General features: G+C 31.3%; 1 protein-coding gene across 1 annotated transcript in view; it reads right to left on the bottom strand.

The window, feature by feature from the left end:
- Window positions 1-20,865, bottom strand: part of LOC101888200 (uncharacterized) — a 230,673-nt gene that overhangs the window by 53,535 nt on the left and 156,273 nt on the right. The window contains exons 4-5 of the mRNA XM_059128965.1: window positions 12,599-12,943; window positions 5,475-5,875 (exon numbers count right to left, since the gene is read on the bottom strand). Coding sequence (XP_058984948.1) covers window positions 5,475-5,875; window positions 12,599-12,943 — 746 coding nt within the window. The remainder of the gene's footprint in view (window positions 1-5,474; window positions 5,876-12,598; window positions 12,944-20,865) is intronic.

Genomic DNA, 20,865 nt, shown 5'->3' with positions numbered 1-20,865 from the left:
ACGATTTTTTCTTTTTTTTTTTTTTGAGAAAATCAGAAAAAAATAATTTTTAAATACATTTTTTCTTGTCGACCAACAGACAAGGAAACACGAAGACCAAAGGAAACGTGGATTTTTTAAAGATTTTTTTTTTTAGGACAAACAGACAAACAGGAATTTAAAAATTCGTGACATATCAGAATAACAACAGTTCGGTTAAAGGTCTTTTTGGATTTTTTAAAATTTTTTAGAGCCAGCTGAGGAACAGCAATGAATTTTTTAAAATATTTTCAGGGCTTTTATTTTATTTATTTATTTTCGTTTTTGGGATCACCCACATTTTTTAGAATTTTCTTCGAAACACAAAATGGCCCATTTTTTTAATTTATATTCATACCTTTATTTTCACATTTATTTTTGTCTTGTTTTCCCTAACTTTATTCAAATATTTAAGTATATCACCTAACTTTCTTGTAATTCATATTTATTTTGATAAATTTACCTAGAAAACTCTTCAAAAACTTTGCTGTGTATTTTACTTTGGTTGCATTATCGACAAATAAATGTTGTTTTTTGCAACTAAAATCCTCATTTACTTGGCAGGTGGTAAACACAAACACAAACACACACCCACATACCGACCATAGTTAGTTTTTTTTTTGCTGTCAGTTTAGTCTAAGTTGTTCTTATTAAAAATTCTTGAAATTATTATATCACTTTTAAGAGAGATAGAGGGAGAGGATTCTTAGAAATGAAAACAAAATATGGAAAGCTCTAATCGGAAAACTTAATTTTTAATGAGTTGCTAAGTGAAATCTCAAAATATATACAAACACACATTCAAAAAGAGAGAAAATATTAAAATAATTTGAAGTGAATAGGAAAAATGAAGTGACACACTTCAGGTTGAAGTGTTTTTTTTCTGCTTTAAATGGGAATTTTTAATGGGAAACATTAAGTGAAGTTTAAGTGGTCTTAAAGATGTTGTGAATTAAAAAAATGTAAGATTTTTTTATGGGAAATGTATTTTTTTTTTTTTTTTTTTTTTTTTTGAAAACTGAATGGCAATTTAAATAATTCAAAAATATGTATTTAAAAAAAAATAAAAATTAAAATTATGTTTGTTTTGGAAAATGTATATTATGTAATAAAAAATGTCCCCTCGGTGGTATGATTGTTTTTATTTGTAAATGTAATAATCATACGCCACAATGTACCTACGAAATTATTATTAATCATCCGCCATAAACGTCCACATACAATACAATTCTTCACGATATTTTTCACATATATTTTACTATTTTTAATATTTTTCCCAAAAATTAGTGAAATATATTTTCCAATCCAAATTTTCTTCCCTCAATTAATCATTGCACAAAACCCAGTAGCCACCATGTTTTCCATTGTTAAAATTATAAATGTCGGGGAGTTATTTACATGCCATGGGCTGACTTTTGGCATAAAATGATTTATGAAATTATTTCCTTTCAGATTTCCGTTTAGATTTCAGTTGTTTTTTTTTTTTTTTTTTTTTTTTCTACAAAAACATTGAAAAACATTGCATGTTGGAATTAAAGTAATATTTACATAAAACATGTAAATGAATTGGTTAAACCTTAGTTTTGTTTTCTACGCAATCTGTGAAGGCTCTATTATTAGAGTTACAACAACTTAATTAAGCGTTGAGTAATGAATCAAAATGTTGTGAATATTTTGAAATCAAAACAGGACACAATGCATCAAAAAGTATTTTTGAAAAATATAGTTTTCTTTAAGGACCATCAAATGTGGGTTTTCTGAAAATACTTTTTCGAGGAATAAATGATGTAAGTGTTTTATATTTTTTTTAGCGACCAAGGAATTTCGGATTTTGTTTAATTTTTTTCCAGGAACATAAAACGTGATTTTTTAGAAGTCAAGAAATGAGAGAGTTTGTAGAATATCAAGCAGGAAACAAGGAATAAAGACCAATTTTTTTAAAGCCTTTTTAAACTAGGACCATTAGTTCAGAAAATGAAGGTTTTTAAAAATATTTTTTAAGACCCTCATATAGGGAAAATTTATTTTTTGAAAACATTTTTTTAAAAAAAAACATCAAAACAGTGTTTGTATTTTTTTTAAGATTTTTTAAGGACTAAAAGACCCATAAACTTGGATTTTTAATTTTTTTTTTTTTTTTTTGAGGACTAAAATACCAGAAAACGTGAATTTTAAGGACATGACAAATATTCCAAGAAAAATCGATTTTAAATCATTTTTTCCAGGTCAAACAGACCAGGAACAGTTGATTTTTAAAGAATTTTTCCTAAGGATCAAAATACCTACAAACGTGGATTTTTCAAAAAAAAATTTCTGGAGAACCAAAGGACTCACAAACTTGGATTTTTTAAAGAATTTTTCTGGAGGACCAAAAGACCCACAAATGTGGATTTTAAAAGAATTTTTTTGGGGGACTAAAGACCCACTTTTATTTTTAAAGAATTTTTTGGGGGACTAAAAGACCCACAAACGTGGATTTTATAAAGAATTTTTCTGGAGTACAAAGAGACCAACAGACGTGGATTTTTGAAAAAAAATCTTTAAAACCAAAAGACACGTTTGTGGGTCTGGGATTTTTCAAAAGAATTTTTCTGGAGGACGAAAAGCCCCACAAACGTGGATTATTTAAAGAATACTTTTTGGAGGACCAAAAGACCGACAAACGGGGATTTTTTAAAGCATTTTTCTGGAGGACCAAAGGACCCACGAACGTGGATTTTTTAAAGAATTTTTCTAGAGGACCAAAAGACCCACAAACGTGGATTTTTTAAATAATGTTTCTCAGGGACCCAAAGACAAAAAAAACCACAAACGTAGATATTTTTAAAGATTTTTTCTCAGGGACCCAAAGACCCACAAACGTGAATTTTTAAAGAATTTTGTTTGAAGGACCAACAGAAGTAGAATTTTTGAACAACTTTTCTGGAGGACCGAAAGACCCACAAACGTGGATTTTTTAAAGAATTTTTCTGGAGGACCAAAAGACTCAGAAACGTGGATTTAAAAAGAATTTTTTGGGGGGACCAAAAGGACTAGAAAATGTGGATTTTTTAAAGAATTTTTTGGGGGACCAAAAGGACTAGAAAACGTGGATTTTTTAATGAATTTTGTTTGGAGGACCAAATGGACTAGAAAACGTGGATTTTTTAAAGAATTTTTTTTGGAAGACCAAAAGGACTAGAAAACGTGGATTTTTTAAAGAATTTTTTTTGGAAGACCAAAAGGACTAGAAAACGTGGATTTTTTAAAGAATTTTTTTTGGAGGACTAAAAGGCTAACATGCCTTTCAAACGAATTTTCTTGAATTACCATAAGTCACAAATCAAGTTCTTAAAGAATAATTTTTCAAGAGTCAATAGGATTTTGCTAAGAATGCTTTCTAGTTTGTAGGACTTTATTATTATTTGTAGAACTTACAAGGATTTTTTAAAGAATGTTTTTCTTAAGGATTGTCCGAAAAAATTGAATATTTTAACTTTTTTAAGGTCCTCAGACCAGGAAACTTTGATTTTTATAAAATATTCCATCCCATATATTTTTCTTAGATTGTTTTTATGCATTTATACATTTTTTTAACAATTTTATTTCAAAGCCATTGAAATGTTCATTTTTATAAAAAATACTTTTTAAGAAAAATAGAAATGTAATTAAATACAACTGTTCGAATATTTTGACGCATAAAATGACTAGGAAATATTTAAAATATTATTTAAGAAAATTTTTCGATAAAAATTATATGGAAAAGATCAAGGCAGAAAAGAAGCAGAAATAAGATATCCAAGAAAAAAAATTAAAGCCAAAGGCAAAATAAGACATTTTTTAAAAAGTTGTTTTCTGCGACAAATATGGGAAATAAACAATTTTTTAATTTTTATTTTTTTATTTATTTATTTATTTTTTTTTTTTTGGAAAAACCCACAAAGAAAGCTGAATTTTTCAAAAATATTTTTCGCAGGAAAAAAGACAAGCTAAAAAAAATATTTTTCGAAGGAAGAAAGGACAAATTCTATGTTTCTCCAAAAACATTTTTTCGGGAAAAAAGGTACCAAAAAGGTGGGATTGTATCAAAAGTTTCATGGATTGAAGATAAATTTCTTAGAAGCATTTTACAATGAATAATAGGCAAATAAATATAACTTTTATAAGGACCTGAAGGATAAGAAATGTAATTTTTCAATGTTAAATATTAAATCTCCCAAAAATCTTTTTTTCTGTTTTTTCTATATTTAAATTAAATATTTAAATTCAAGATCATATAAAAAAAACTCCACAAGGACTCTATAAATTTAATATCCAATCCTTTTTGTTTGTTTCAACATCACCAACATCAAAAAAAAAAAAACTTTAATAAGAAAATATTAACCATGAATATTTTGATATCTACAAAAGAAAATATTTACGGAAAGGAAAACTAATCCATGCCTCTCACCACCCCCCACCCCATACTAGCCCCATTTTTTCCACAAAATAAACACAGACACCCGATACTCTTCAAAGTATCGCCTCCAGTGCCAAACAAATTGCTCGACATTAAAACAACAACGGCTCTATGGCTTAGGGATATTATAAAGAAATGTATGTGTGTATTGTATATGGATGTCCTTTTGATGATGTGTACATATATGGATTCATATGTGTATATATATGTGTGTGTGTGAGAGAGTGTGAATTTAATGGGGGTTATGTGGGATAAGAGTCTATAACTCTTTAAAGATTATAAAATGAGTCAATTTTATTAAAAAATAACTTGGAGGAAAGTTTTTTTTTTAAGACGACGAAAGATGATTAAAGAATCCAAAATATTTTTTGTAGCCTCAGGGAAAATTGGGGTAAAAAATATTTAAAAGACGATGAAAGATGATTAAAGGATCCAAAAGATTTTTTTAGCCTCAGGAAAAATTGGGGCAATTTTCCTAATTTTTTGCCAACTTCTCTTGGTCAAACGGATGATTCTGGCACTCAAGAAAGTCTATTGCTTCCTGCCTTCCAGAAATCTAATTTTTTTTTAATTTTATTTCAGTTTTTGAAAATTTTTCAAAAGAAGATTGAGTTCTTCCCAAAAAGGACATCATGAAAATTAAAAAAGGACTTTTTAATTATAAATAAAAGAACTCCAACAATGAGATGAAAGGAGCTTCCTGCCTTGCAGAAATCTAACATTTTTTTTAAATTTGATGGAAGCTTGTGAAAATTTTCCTAAAGAAGATAGAGATATCATAAAAATTAAAAAAGGATTTTCTAATTACAACTAAAAAATCTCCAAAAATTAAATGAATGGAGCTTCCTGCCCTCCAGAAACCTAAAATTTTATTTACTTTGCTAAAAATTTTTCAACATTTCGAAAGGAAGTTTGGGTTCTTCCCACAAAGGATATCATAAAAATTAAAAAAGGACTTTTTAACGACAAATAAAAAAAACTCCATAAAAATGAAATTTTAAAAAATTCTCCAACTTACCCCATGTTTATGACTGCTCTCAAATTCGCATTGATGATGTTCCCTGAGGGCAGCATAACTCGCGTCCTTCTCCGACAAACAATGATCCTGTTTGTGTTGCGACTTTTGGCCACATCCATCATTTGCATTGTGGTCATCAACATCGGCGTCCGCATCGCTGTCGTCGCCACCATCTCCTCCACCGCCACCCCCACCACCTTGACGATGTCTTCGATGACCAGCATTATCATGAACATATTGTGGCCCTCGGCAACACAGCCGAGCATAGGTACACTGCAGAGCCTCGGCCAGGATGCCACCCAGACTCGATAGACACATCAGCATTAGTGGCACCCCAATTAGGGCATAAAATATCGTTGCAATCTTGCCGCCTGTGGTGCGCGGTGTTAGACTGCCATGACCTGTTGTCGTCGGGTAGTCGTCACATCAAACCGATGTCGGAAGAAGAGGGAGAGAGAGAGAGGGAGAGAGGAAGAGAAAAAAAGATGACAACAAACAAAATGAAACGTTTTAGTTTTATGGCTTCAGGGCACAATAACAGCAACAACAACAAATATAAATATTTTATTTTATCTACCAGCCAACCAGCTATTCGGTTTTCTTGTTTACCAAAGCTACCAGGGATAACAGTTACAGGCCATGGATAAATAACATTGAGATTTTAATCGAAAATTATAAAAAGAAGACGAAGGAAAACTGCTGCTTCCAAGGAGCGCAAATAATTGTTGGAGATGAAAGCGGAAAGGTATCAAAAGGCCAAGAAGGTTAGATGAGTGACGTAAAAAGAAATACATGGCCTAGGGGAGGTCTCCTTAAACGTTTAAAAAAAATAGGGAAATAGGATATTTCTAAACTTTGTATTACACTGGGCTACAACAAATTGTTGGCCTTTTTTTACCCTCCACCTTGGAAAGGAGGGTATATTAACTTTGTCAGTCCGTTTGTAACACCCTTAAATATTTGTCGTAGACCCCATAAAGTATATATATACATAATCAGCATACAATTCTTAATCTGTCTGTCTGTTGAAATCACGATATAGCCCACATTATATGACGTAGAGCGCCAAAATTTAGCAGAGCAACTTGTATTGTGTCTAGGATGGTTAGTATTGAAAATGAGATATATCGGTCTACGTTTTGGTATAGTCCTCATATAACGGTACCTCCCGATATTCGGTATTTTGACGATTTTTGCCACATTTTTCACGGATTTGTCTGAAATTTGGTATCTATAGGTTATAATGGGTCTTAACGGGTTCGTGTGACGAGTCATTGTATGTATAGGTCCAGGCTTTGGTATAGAGCCCATATAAAGGTACCTCCCGATATTCGGCATTTTGATGGTTTCTGCCACATTTTTTCACTGATTTGTCTAAAAATTGGTATTTGTTGGCCACAATGGGTTAAAGCTCCGGTGGCGAAAGATCGCATGCATAGGTTCACCATTTGGTATAGTCCCCAAATAACGGTACCTCCCGATATTTGGTATTTTGATGATTCTTGGCACATTTTCCCATAAATATGTATAAAAATTTGTATTTGTGGGTCATAATGATGGCTCTAATGTTTCCTTTTCCCTAAAAGTTTGGCCCGGCCGAACTTTATGTTTATACCCTACACCACAAGTGGTAAGGGTATTATGTCTTTGTATGTAACACGGAGAAGGAAGCGAGATAGACCCATAGTTACTTTTGAGGATCTCCATAAAATCATTTTCTGAATCGATTTATGCATGTCCGTCCGTCTATCCGTCCGTCCGTCTGTCCATGTATTCTTGTGAACAAAATGCAGGTCGCATTTATTATCCGATTGAGATGAAATTTTCCAAACAACATTTGTTTGGCCCAAGGACGAACCTTATTGAAATTGGAGATAATCGGTCAAAATTTAGACATAGCTCCCATATATATATCTTCGTCCGATTTGCCTTTTATTGTGCACCAAACGTATAATATCAGCCCGAATAGTATGGAATTTTGCACATACAACCACATTAGGCCTGAAAATAAGTATGCCAAATTTGATCGAAATCGGTTCAGATATAGCTATAGCTCCCATATATATTGTTCATCCGATTTGCTATTTTTGTCCTCCGCAGCCGTAATATGCACTCCGTAACAACGATATTCAGGGAAATTTACCAAATACAGCTCTGAAATACCTTTGCTAATTTTTATCGAGATCGCTTCAGATTTGGATATAGCTCCAATATATATTTTTATCCGATTTCATATTAATTGTGCACTAAATGGGCACGATATTTCCGAATTTAAAAAATACAAATGCTTCGGCATCTTTAGTTCTTTGAACTTTAAATTATAATTGTAATCTTAGCGGGTATGATTGAATTCTGCCATAACAACTTTTAATTGTTATGTGGAGCTCTACTAAATTAGCAAAGTGGTGTAGGGTATCATAAAGTCGGCCACGTCCGACTTTAAGACTCTCTTTACTGTTTTTTTTTTTTTTCGATGACAAATTTTTTCTTAACAAGAAAAAATTCATTCGGAATAAATGCCGCATATTATCGCGAAAAAATTGTGGAGGGTATATTAAAGCCTTGGGCACGCAAATATTTTGTCCAAGGCAGACCTTGGACATTCCAACAGGACTCTGCACCATCGCACTCAGCACGCCACCGCCACCCAAGAATGGTTACAAAATGAGGATCCTCACTTCATTTCCAGCGCACAATGACCACCAAAATCTCCGGATACCAATCCGTTGGACCTGTTGTGTCTGGAGTATTTTGGAAAAAAATATCAAAGTGTCGATCACCTCCAGAAGGAATGAGCAGAAATATCGTAAAGCAACATTCGGGCATCGTGTGACGGTTTCATTGGCGGTTTGAAGGCCATAATTTGAAGGCCATAATTAGTGCCGAAGGTGACCAATTTTGTGTAGAATATTCCACATCTGGATAGCTTCTACTTAGAATGAAATTTAATGTTTTTTTTTTCAGGCGTCCGATCGAAAAAATTCCGAGAAAATATTGGTCTGAAAAAATGTGTTTTTTTCTCGGTATTTTTTCGGAATATTGTAGGAAATATTTTTATACCCTCCACCATACTATGGAGGGTATATTAACTTTGTCATTCCGTTTGTAACTCCTCGAAATACTCATGTTTGACCCAACAAAGTATGTATATTCTTGATCAGCGTAAAATTCTAAGTCGATTTAGCCATGTCCGTCTGTCTGTCTGTTGTAATCACGCTATCTTCCGAACGAATTGAGATAGAAGGCTAACATTTTCCACACGTGTTTATTTTTCCAGTAGGCAGGTTAAGTTCGTAAATGGGCCATGTAGGTCTACGTCTTTGTATAGCCCCCATATAACGATACCTCCCAAAATTCGGTATGTTGATGATTTTTGCGGAATTGTTTCAAATTACGTATTTATAGTTCGTAGTGGGAACTACAGCCTGTGACAGAAAATTGTGATTGCTGGTCCACGTCTTCGTATGGCTCCCATATAACGGTACCTCCCAATATTCGGTATTTTGATGATTTTATCGGTATGGTTCACCGGAATTGTTTCAAATTTGGTATTTGAAGTTCGTAACAGATGCTAGAGCCTATGACAGAAAATTGTCTGTGCAGGTCTACGTCTTCGTATAGCCCCCATATAACGATACCTCCCGATATTCGGTATTTTGATGATTTTAGCGTCATTATTCAACGGAATTGTTTCAACTTTGGTATTTGAAGTTCGAAATGCATACTACAGCATAAGGCAGAAATTTGTCGGTGCAGGTCCACGTCTTCGTATAGCCCCCATATAACGGTACCTCCCGATATTCGGTATTTTGATGATTTTAACGTCATTATTCACCGGAATTGTTTCAAATTACGTATTAGGAACTACAGTCTGTGACAGAAAATTGCCTATGCAGCTCCAGGTCTTCGTATAGACCAGATATATCAGTACCTCCCTATATTCCGTATTTTGACGAATTTAGGTACAATACCCACCGAAATTGTTTGAGATATCGTATTTGACTTTAGTAAGGGATGCTATAGCTTGTGACAGGTCTTCGCATAGCTCCGATATAACGGTACCTCCCTATATACGATATTTTGATGATTTTAGCTATATTATTCACCGTTTATTTCAAGTTTCGAATTTGAATAACGGCTATATTCGGTATTTTTAAAATTTTAATAGAATTTTTTAAGGATTTTATTTTTTGAAAATTTCCAAATAAGTTCCAAATGGCGGAGGGTATTCAAAGTTCGGCCCGGCCGAACTTACTGCTCTATAACTAGTTTTGATATGCCATTGAAATAGAGATTGCTTTTCTTTGGTGACTCATAGTGGTCAAAAATATTTCTTTCTTGGACGTTATTCTTCTAGAAGGCTGCTTTGGTGGAGATATTTGCACAGACATGAAGTGCAGAAAACTCATATTTTTCACTTGTAATTTAAGAAATTCGAATGAAATTTTCTCAAAAACTATTATTCCCAGAAATATGTTTTATTCTGAAATTTATAGTGAAATTTTGTGTACAATAATTTATCTCCTGACAACTTCCACCTAAAATGAATTTGAATTTATGCTAATTTCAGGCATTAAATGGAAAAAAGGGGAAAAATTGATCAAATAAAAATTGAAAATATTTTCGATTTTTTCGAAACATCTTTTGTTGATATATCATGGAAATAGAGATTCCGTTTCTTTGGTGTCTTAAAGTGAAATTTAATGAAAAATATTTCTGTCTCTGACGTCATTCTTCTAGAAGGCTGCTTTTTTGGAGATTTTTGCACAGACATGAAGTATAGGCACATGAATTGCAGTAAACTCGTATTTTTCACTTGTAATTTAAGAAGTTCGAATGAAATTTTCTCAGAAACTATAATTTCTAGATATATGGTTTATTCTGAGATTTATAGTGAAATTTTGTGGAGAATAATTCTTATCTTGGCTGCTTCCACCTTAAATGAATTTTAATGTAACTTTCAGCCAGTAAATCGAAACAAGTCCGAGAAAAAATTGGTTAGAAAAAATTAAAAATTTTTTTTTTTGTTTTTTTCTTCGGAATATTGATGCAAATATTTTTTGATATACCATGGAAATACAGATTTCTTTCCCTCTGTGACTCATATCAGAGTTTGAGGAAGAATATTTTTGTCTTTGGCAACATTCTTCTAGAAGGCTGCTTTGGTGGAGATATTTGCACAGACATGAATTATAGACACGTGAAGTGCAGTAAATTCGTATTTTTCGCTTGCAATTTAAGAAATTCGAATGAAATTTTTTCAGAAACTATAATCCCTAGACATATGGTTTATTCTGAGATTTATACTGAAATTTTGTGGAGAATAATTCTTCTCTTGGCAGCTTCCACCTTAAATGAATTTTAATGTAACTTTCAGGCAGTAAATCGAAACAAGTCCGAGAAAAAATTGGTTAAAAAAAAATTAAAAAATATTTTTTGTTTTTTCTTCGGAACATTGATGCAAATATTTTTTTGATATGCCATGGAAATAGAAATTTCTCTTCCGAGGTGACATATATTAAAATTTGATGGAGATTATTTTTGTCCTTTACGCCATTCTTCTAAAATTTTGTTTTGTTGGAGATTTTTGCACAAATATTCCAGAAAATTATTTGAAATTGTTTGAAAGAAAATATCAAGGCAGAAATGTCAAAGAAATAAGTTTTCCAAAAAAAGGAAGATGAAAACATTTTTTAAAAATTTTTTTCTAAGAAAAATAGGAAACCAAAAAATTGGACCTCTTTTTTTTTTTTTTTTTTTTTTTTTTTTTTTTTTTTTTTTTGTGAGAAACTCACAAATTTTTCGACATATTTTTCAAAAATATTTTTCGCAGGAAAAAATAATATTTTTCAAAGGAAGAAAGGACAAATTCTGTGTTTCTCTAAAAAAACATTCTTTCGAGGAAGCAAGGTAACAAAAAGTTGGGATTATATCAAAAGTTTCATGGATTGAAGGTAAAATTTCTTAGAAGTATTTTCCAACGAACATTAGGCCAAGATATTTAATTCTGTTAAGGACCAGAAAACTAAGAAACGTAGTTTTTAATTTATATATTTTTTTAATTTTTTTCTGGATTTTCCCTATCAAATATTTAATCCAAATTCAAAAATCGTATAGAAAAAACTACACAAGGATCCTATAAATGTAATATTCAATTCTTTGTGTTTGTTTCTACATCACCAAAATGAAAAAAAAAAAAAAAATTTTTGGGAGATTTTAGGACAAACTCACAAAAAGTAAAGCCTTAACCCTAAAATATCATATGACATTTAGATAATATTTACACCCTCGAGGTTCTGCAGAGCCTATAGTAGAATTCATGGCAAATAATTTTGTGGAATATTTTGACTTGCTACTTTGTCTTTTAAAGGGAGTTTTTATGCATATTTTAAGAAAAGGACCAAAAAGACCCCTTTGTTGACTCGCTTGAGGGTTAACACATTTCAGCAAAATATTCCCCGTATCTTTAGCTGCAATTTTGCCAAAGACACTATATACCTAAAATGCATGAATTTCGAGAAATATTAATTCGAAAATTTCCAAAAAATAAAAAAAGAGGTGTGAACTTGCTCCTCCTCTATTTAGGTTACTTTGCGTTACAAACTTTTAAAACGTCGATTAAGGTGTCTTCGATGTTTTCATTTTCTATCTTATTTTTTTAACAATCATCTGGATTTTCCCCTTAATTATTATTTGTGTTCCACAATATTATCATTAACAAAAAAGGATCCAATTCCTTGTCCTTTTTCTGCAACAAAATAATCTCTCAAAAGTAACTAAGCAACATCCTGCGACTGCAACTGATAATTCTTTGGCCACAAACAGACGAAGAGAAAACTTTTTGTTTCATTAAAATCATGCAAAATTTAATTAGCTTTATTTTATTATTTTCCGTTTTGCATTTTTCCCCAAGAGAGACAGAGCGAAATTTTCCCAACCACAATGTTGTTGCCAAAGCTGCAGAACACCGGGGAAAAAATATTGTTTCTGTTTTTGGTTTATGTATCGTCATGCATTATAATTTTTGCATGCTGTTTGCTAGCTATGGCATTATTTTTGTTCGCTTTTCGCTCTCTGGCATTTTTGCCGAGGTTTTTTTTTCGCACATTTCTGTTTTTACGCACCAATAGTTGTTATCACAGTTACGGAGTAGAGCAATGCTTCGCTGAACGACCATTTCGTTGCGGTAAAATCATTGTTTTCCATTGGATAATTGCCACCTAAGCGACTCACAGATGTTGTTGCTGCTGATGATATATCTGTGGCTAGACCGCCGCCGCCGCCAACACTGCCGCCCAATGCTGTCGATGATGATGATGATTGCGAAGAGGAGGAGGATGCTACACCTGCCATGTTACCGGCTCCATTGCCACCATTGCGTGTGGCAGCCACTATTGTACCCTCGAATCGTCGCAATTGTTCGTGCACCAACATTGTCCAGTTACGTTCGTACAGTACATTCAGTTTTTCTGAAAAGAGGGGAAGAAGAGAATGAAAAGAGGGAGTTAACATTTGCATCAGTAAGTGTGGTAGATAAATTAATAACTGTTTCCATTTGAAAAGGAATTTTGCAATATTTTGTGAGGTTCGGCAAGGGAAGGTGTCATGGCAACCAGACAAAAAAAAAATACATAAAAAGCAAAATTGTTATTTACTGAAAAATATTCAAAAGATCAAAACATTGTTGAAAATCCATCATTAAAAAAACGGGATTATTAGTTTGAAAATCCTCAAAAATATATAAAAATCTCTTGTTTGTAGTTCTGAAAGTGCTCTCAAAATCGAATTCAGGGCTTTGGTCAGAATGTCCTTTGAAATTTTTTTTAAAGACTTGATGGGTTTGGATTGAATTTCCTTGAAAATGTATTTTTAAAAATGTATTTTTAAAAAATGCATAAATGCTTTGGGTCCTTTTAATGGTCTGAAGTCCTTGGAATATCTTAGAAAAAAAAATCAATATTATTTCAATCTGAAAATATTTGAAAAATATTTAAAAACCCGTCCTCGGTTATTAGTCTGAACGTCTTATATTGTTAAAAATATCCAATTTTGGTTACCTAAAAGCTCCTAAAACAAACATTTTAAAAGTTATTAACGTTATTTTTTTTTTTTTTTTTTGAGAAATATTTTGGTTATCCCAAAAACTAATTTTAAAAATATATAATAATATCAATCTGTTGCCCTTATTCTTATTAAATCCACATTTGGAGTCCCTTAGGTCCTTCAAAAGTTGTTTTTAAATACCCATTTGAAGATCTGCCGGTTTTTTAAAAAATACGTTTAAAAATCCACGTTTGGAGTCCTGTACGTCCTTTTAAAAAATATTTTTAAATCCACGTTTGGAGTCCAGTTGGAAGCCTACTGGTCCCTTAAAAAATTCTTTTTTAATAAAAAAATATATAGACGTTTGGAGTCCTGTTGGTCCTAAAAATTGTTTTAACAATCTGCGTTTGGAGTCCTCTTGTTCCTTAAAAATTATTTTTAAATGCATGTGTCGAGTCCTGTAGGTCCTTTTAAGAAATATTTTTTAATCCACGAGTGGAGTCCAGTTAAAGGCCTGCTGGTCTCTTAAAAAATACTTTTTTATTAAAAAAAATTATATACGTTTTGAGTCCTGTTGGTCCTTCAAAAAAAATTTTTAATCAATTATTTAAGTCCCTTTTGTCCCTAAAAAATATTTCTAAATCAACTTTTGGAGTCCTCTTGGTCCTTAAAAATAGTTTTAGCAATCTGCGTTTGGAGTCCTGTTGGTCCTTAAAAATTATTTTAAATGCATGTGTCAAGTCCTGTGGGTCCTTTTAAAAAATATTTTTAAATCCACGAGTGAAGTCCAGTTGGAGGCCTGCTGGTCCCTTAAAAAATACTTTTTTTAATAAAAAATTATATACGATTGGAGTCCTGTTGGTCCTTCAAAAAATTGTTTTAAATCAAATATTAAGTACTTTTGGTCTCTAAAAAATATTTCTAAATCAACTTTTGGAGTCCTGTTGGTCCTTATTTTTTTTTTAAATGCATGTGTCGAATCCTGTAGGTCCTTTTAAGAAATATTTTTAAATCCACGTATGGAGACCAGTTGGAGGGCTGCTGGTCTCTTAAAAAATATTAAAAAAAATTATCCAGGTTTGGAGTCCTGTTGGTCCTTCAAAAATTTTTTTTAAATCAAATAATAAAGTCCTTTGGTCCCTAAACAATATTTCTAAATCATCTTTTGGAGTCCTCTTGGTCCTTAAAAATAGTTTTAACAGTCTGCGTTTGGTGCTTAAAAAATTTTTTTAAATCCACTTTTCGGACGCTTTTGATCCTTAAAAACATGTTTAAATCAACGTTTCGAATCCTGTTGGTCGTTAAATAATATTTTTAAAAATCTAAGTTTTGAGTCCTGTTGGCCCTTAAAAAATATTTTGAAACCTTTGGATTTCTGCTGGTCCTTAAAAAATATTTTTAAATCCACTTTTGAAGTCCTGTTGGTCCTTAAAACTATTTTGAATCAAATTTTAGAGCCGTTTTTTGTCCTTAAAAAAATGTTTTTTAAAAATCGACGTTAGAAATTCTGTGGGTCCTTCAAAAAATATTCAAGTTTGAAGTCCTGTAGCTCATTAGAAATATATTTTTAAAAATCCAATATTAGAGTCCTGTTGATCCTTCAAACTTTTTAAAATCCAAATTTCGAGTTTGAAATCTTATTATTTTACCAATTTCCTATTTTAAAACCAATTCTGGAGTAGTTTTGGTCCTAAAAAGTTTTTCAAATACAAGTTTTGAGTCCTGTTGGTCCTTGAAATGTTTTTTAAATATAATTTTGAAGTCCTTTGGTCTCTTCAAAAACATTTTTTTTAATACTCATGGTCTTTACAACTTTTTAAATCAACTATAGGAGTCCTGTTGGTCCCTCAGAAATATTTTTAAATCCCATTTTTTCAGTTTTAATGGCCCTTAAAAGCATTTAAATCGCCCTTAAAAGCATTTAAATCGCTGGTAAAAAATATTTTTCAAACCAATTTTGGAGACCTGTTGGTCTTTAAAACTTTTTTACATCTAATTTTAGAGTCCTGTTTGTCCTTAAAAAATATTATTAAAAGTCCACGTTTGATGTTTTCTTTATCCTAATTTTCTTTTAATCCACGTTTGGAGCCTATTCGTCTTAAAAACTTTTTTAAACCCATTTTTGAAGTTATGCTAGTTCTTCAAATCATTAAAAAAAGCAATGTTTTAATTCTTGAAAAATATTCTTATAAAAATCTACGCTTGGAGAACTCAACAAAATAATGCCTAAAAATAATCAGCTCTGGTGTCCTGTATCCTTGAAAAATATTCATTAAAAATGTTTGGGTGCTATACTTCTTAAAAAAAATTATTTAAAAAAAAAATCGCATCTGGATGGCCTTGAGATTTGTAGTCCTGTTGGTAATTCAAAAAAAATATTTGTTATAAAAAACCAAAAAATGTTTGTTTCAAAAAAAATATTATAATATTAAAATATTCCTTAACAAGGCAAAACTCATTCTTTATTTATTTAAATATTTTTTTTAATATTTCAGCTTTGTTGGACCTTGAATATTATTATTATTTAAAAATCCATATTTTCCTCAAAAAAAAATCCAGTTTGTGATCCGTGGAAAAAAATACTTAAATAAATCCATATTTTTTTGAGTATTAAAAAGAAATTATCCTCAATAAATCCAAGTCCAAGTTTTTTGGTCTATATTTATTTATTTATTTATTATTACTTATTTTATTTTAGTCTTTGTACAAATATCTTAAAAACCCATATTTGTTGGTCCTTGAAAAAAAAATATTTTTTTGGTTCTTGAAGATATCATTTTCATAGAAATAATATTTTTTCAGGTTTCTGTTGATATTTCTTTTGACAAATTTATTAAATTTAAATTTCTCATTCAATTTTTTTTCTTTTTTTTTTTTTTGAATGTAATTTCTTTTTCCTTGTCATTCACAATTCCCTTTCATCACCTTTAATTTTGGCTCTCAGAGCTACAACAACAAATCACATTAAATTGTTAATAGCAAACGACGACGAAACAAAAACAAATCACTTCAACCCAATTATGTTAACAAGAGCAGGCAACCAAAACACGTCCCCGTTTTTTTATTAAATTACAACCATTTTCAGAGCCATTCAAAATAATAAGACCTATGGCACTATTTCCGCTGCCACACCCCATCCCCCACCACCACCATCAACATTGCCTCCATAACATGGCTCTTAATTGTCTGCAATTTCTCCAAGGAATGAATGAACAAAAAACAGCAACAACAAAAGATGGAAGCAGCAGCAACACTAGCAAAAACAAGAAAGTGACAGCACACACACACCCACACAAAAACAACGGAACTTTTGCTTAAATTAAAATGAAAATTGTATAATTATTCAAGCACTCTCATCAGCGTGTTGTAGTTTTCTTTTTGACTGAATTGCTGACGACAGCGCCACAATGAGGGCGTTGCTCAAAGGTGACTGGGCTGACTGCCTGGCTGACTGACTGACTACCTCTCAAGACAAAAGACGTACTGTTTGAGGAAGGAAAGCCACTTTTTTGCCATTACAAATGCATTTAACATTTTGTAAAATTACCCAGGGACCGAGAGCGACAGAGAGACAAAGAAAGAGCAAAAGCAACAGCTTAATTCCACAATAAATAAAAGGACGAAAGGACGACTACGACGAATGATGACAGAAGAGAATGATAGTTTAATACCAATATTAAAATAGTATTTTGTATTGCTCATTCAGGACAATATAAGAATGGGGAATTACTGTATAATTTTAAGAATATATTTTCAAGGACCAATAAAGGAGATTTTTATTAAAGGGCCCCTTCCAATGAACCAATGAACGTGGATTTGAATATTTTTTCAAGGACCAATAGAGGCGTGGATTTGTGATTTCAAGGACCAACAGAGGCATAAATTTTTTAGAGAATATTTTTTTAACGACCAAAAAAGGCGTGGATTTAAAAAAAAAAATATTTTTTTAAATACCAACAGAGGCGTGGAGTTTTTAAAAAATATTATGTCAAGAACCAACAGAGGCTTGGATTTTTAATAAAAAATATTTTTTCAAGGACCAATAAAGGCGTGGATTTTTTAAAGAATTTTTTTAAGGACAAAAAGAGGTGTGGATTTTTTAAAAATGTTTTTTCAAGGACCAATAGATGCGGGGATTTTTAAGGAACATGTTTCAAGGACCAACAGAGGCGTGAAATTTTTAAATAATATTTTTTCAAGGACCAACAGAGACGTGGATTTTTTAAAAAATATTTTTTCAAGGACCAACAAAGGCGTGGATTTTTAAAAAAAAATATTTTTTCAAGGACGAACAATGGCGTGAATTTAAAAAAAAAAAATTTTCAAGGACCAACAAAGGCGTGGAGTTTTTAAAAAATATTATGTCAAGAACCAACAGAGGCTTGGATTTTTAATAAAAAATATTTTTTCAAGGACCAATAAAGGCATGGATTTTTTAAAGAATATTTTTTCAAGGACCAACAGAGGCTTGGATTTTTTTTAAAGGATATTTTTTCAAGGACCAACAGAGGCGTGGATTTTTTTTAAAGAATATTTTTTCAGAGGTGTTGATTTAAAAAAAAAAAATATTTTCTTTAAGTACCAATAGAGGCGTGGGTTTTTAAAAAAAAAATGTTTTTTTTTTAATTAACAACAAAGGCGTGGAGTTTTTAAAGAATATTATGTCAAGAACCAACAGAGGCGTGGAGTTTAAAAAAAAAATATTTTTTTAAATACCAACAGAGGCGTGGAGTTTTTAAAGAATATTATGTCAAGAACCAACAGAGGCGTGGAGTTTTAATAAAAAATATTTTTTTAAATACCAACAGAGGCGTGGAGTTTTTAAAGAATATTATGTCAAGAACCAATAGATGAGTGGGTTTTTTAAAAAATAGTATTTTTTCAAGGAATAAATATACGTGGATTTTTTTAAAGAATATTTTTGAAAGTCCAACGTAATTTTTTTAAAGATTTTTTTTTTCAAGTACCAAATAACGTAAATTTTTTTAAAGACTTTTTTCAAGGACCAATTAATGCAGATTTTTTTTCAAGAAGCAATGAATATGGATTTTTTTTATTGATTTTTTTTGTTTTTTTTTTTTTTTTTTTTTTGGAGGACCAGTAAACGTTTTTTTTTTTGAAGAACCAGTAACTTGGTTCTTTTTATAGAATTTTTTTAAGGACGAATAAATGTGGATTTTTTTTACAGATTTTTTTTTTTTTTTTTTTTTTTTTTGAAGGACCAATAAATGTGAATTTCTTCAAATAATTTTTTTCAAGGGCCCAAATTTATATTTTTTTAAAGATTTTTTTATAGACTTTTTTTTCAAGGATCAACCAACGTGGATTTTTATATATTAAATTATTAAAGAAATTACAAAACGTAAATCCAAAAAAGATTTTTTTAATACTTTTTTCAATAATTCAAGGAACGAGAAACTTACTTCTTTAAACAATGTATTTTTTGTGGAACTACAAACGAGGACATTTTAAGGAATATTTTTTTTCCAAAGATCAAAAGAGTTAGATTTTTAAAGAATATTTTTCTAAAAACAAACTGACGAGAATGTTTTTTAAAGAATAATTTTGCAACTATATATAAACAAACATTTTTTTTTTTTTTTTTTTTTTTTTTTTTGAACCAGATACGTGGTTTACTTTTAAGGGAATACTTTAAGGACCGACCCAAAAAAAAAATATATTAAAATCAATTGAAGTGAACTATTTTAAATACGACATCCAAGGAACAAGGACATGAGGTTTAAAATAATATTTGTTAAAGTGCCAACGAACGAGAATTGTTAAAATTAACATTATTTAGGGATCCACAGACGAGGATCTTTTTAAGGAGTATACGTGGAATTTTTCAATGATAAAAAGACGCGGATTTTTAAAAAATAATTTGCCAATGTCACAAAACGACATTGATTTTCTAAACAATTTTTTCAAGGCTTAGCAATGTAGAGTCTTAAAAAATAGGATTTCAAGGACCCTTCAAGCCAGGATTTTTTGAATGACCATAAAAAAATTTTTAAAGAATATATTTTCAAGAACCAAGGATGTGGAGTTTCAAAAAAAAAAATACTTTTTCAAGAACCTGCAGAAGTAGATGTTTTTAAGTAAACGAAGGTGGTTTTTATTAATTTTTTTAAGGACAAATACCAAAAGAGTTCTATTTAGAAACCGGTCTTCAATTCCCCTCCCACCTCAAAGCGGCTTGAGAATTTCATTAAAATATTTGTATGATAAAGAAAAAATATTCAATTCCAACAGCCGGAAGCAGACAACCACCTTTTTTCCACCGGATATTGACGCGACATTCAACAATGAACGGCTTTCATAATTTTCATACGCGCAGACATTGCCAGTTGGCATTTAAATCATATCGATATATACATACACACATATGGCAGACTGTCACTTTTATGTTTTCCTTTTTTTTCACCACTTTCCAACTACCAACAACAAGTTCATTATTCAAAATAGCAAAGAAGCAACAGTGGCGAATGGACACTGACGCCAATGTTAACTGACGAGAACTGACTGAAAACAAGAGATGCATTCGCCTCAAAACATGACTCGACATAATGCCCAACATCACACCCAACATGCGTGACAATAACAACAGTTGCACTTTTCACTCGCACGCACACACATATATGTTTTTTACTTTAATGGTGTCATATATTTCAATCACAGCCTTTATTTGCTCTGGATTGTTTATTTAAATCATTCAGTCATTTGTTTTATTCAATTGGAAATATATTTTTTTATGACAGATCTCTTTGAGTTATTGACAATACCTGTTGTTGTTGTTGTTGTTGTGGTGGGGATGGGACGTAAACAGTAAATGCTATAGGTAGGCTTAACCATATGAGACAAATGTGAAAGTAGCCATTTTTAAAGAGATGGGTAGGGACACATTGGGGAACTATTTGGTTCGAAGCTCCGAAGATGGAATTTTGAAATTTTGTATTTGGGTCCCTGTTGGTGATAGGTTTGTGATAAAGACGGGGTTTTGGAAATGTGCACTACAGTTGCACGAAAAGTACTAAATAGTACTATATTTGGTACAATTTGTAATTGGGTTAACAGATAGAGCTTGAGATCTGAAAGTTGGTATTAGTGTTCATGCCGTTCATGTGTATCCGGGACATATGGAGATGGTAGCGGAAATGTGTACAGGTGCTGATGGTTTTGGAAATTCTTCCTATATTTGTACAAAAAGTATTAAGTTGGTATTAGGTGAAAGGATAGAGCTGGAATCTAAAATGTGGTATAAATGTCACTGTTTGTGTCTGTGGAGGTGGTTTTTCAAACGTACTAAATAGTACAAAATATGATAGTGAGTGAAAGGGTAGAGCTGGAA

The sequence above is a fragment of the Musca domestica genome, unplaced genomic scaffold (genome assembly GCF_030504385.1).
Source record: "Musca domestica strain aabys unplaced genomic scaffold, Musca_domestica.polishedcontigs.V.1.1 58, whole genome shotgun sequence".
NCBI lineage: Eukaryota > Metazoa > Arthropoda > Insecta > Diptera > Muscidae > Musca > Musca domestica.
The sequence above is the reverse complement of the archived record's forward strand: the minus strand, read 5'-3'. Positions and strand labels throughout refer to the sequence as shown.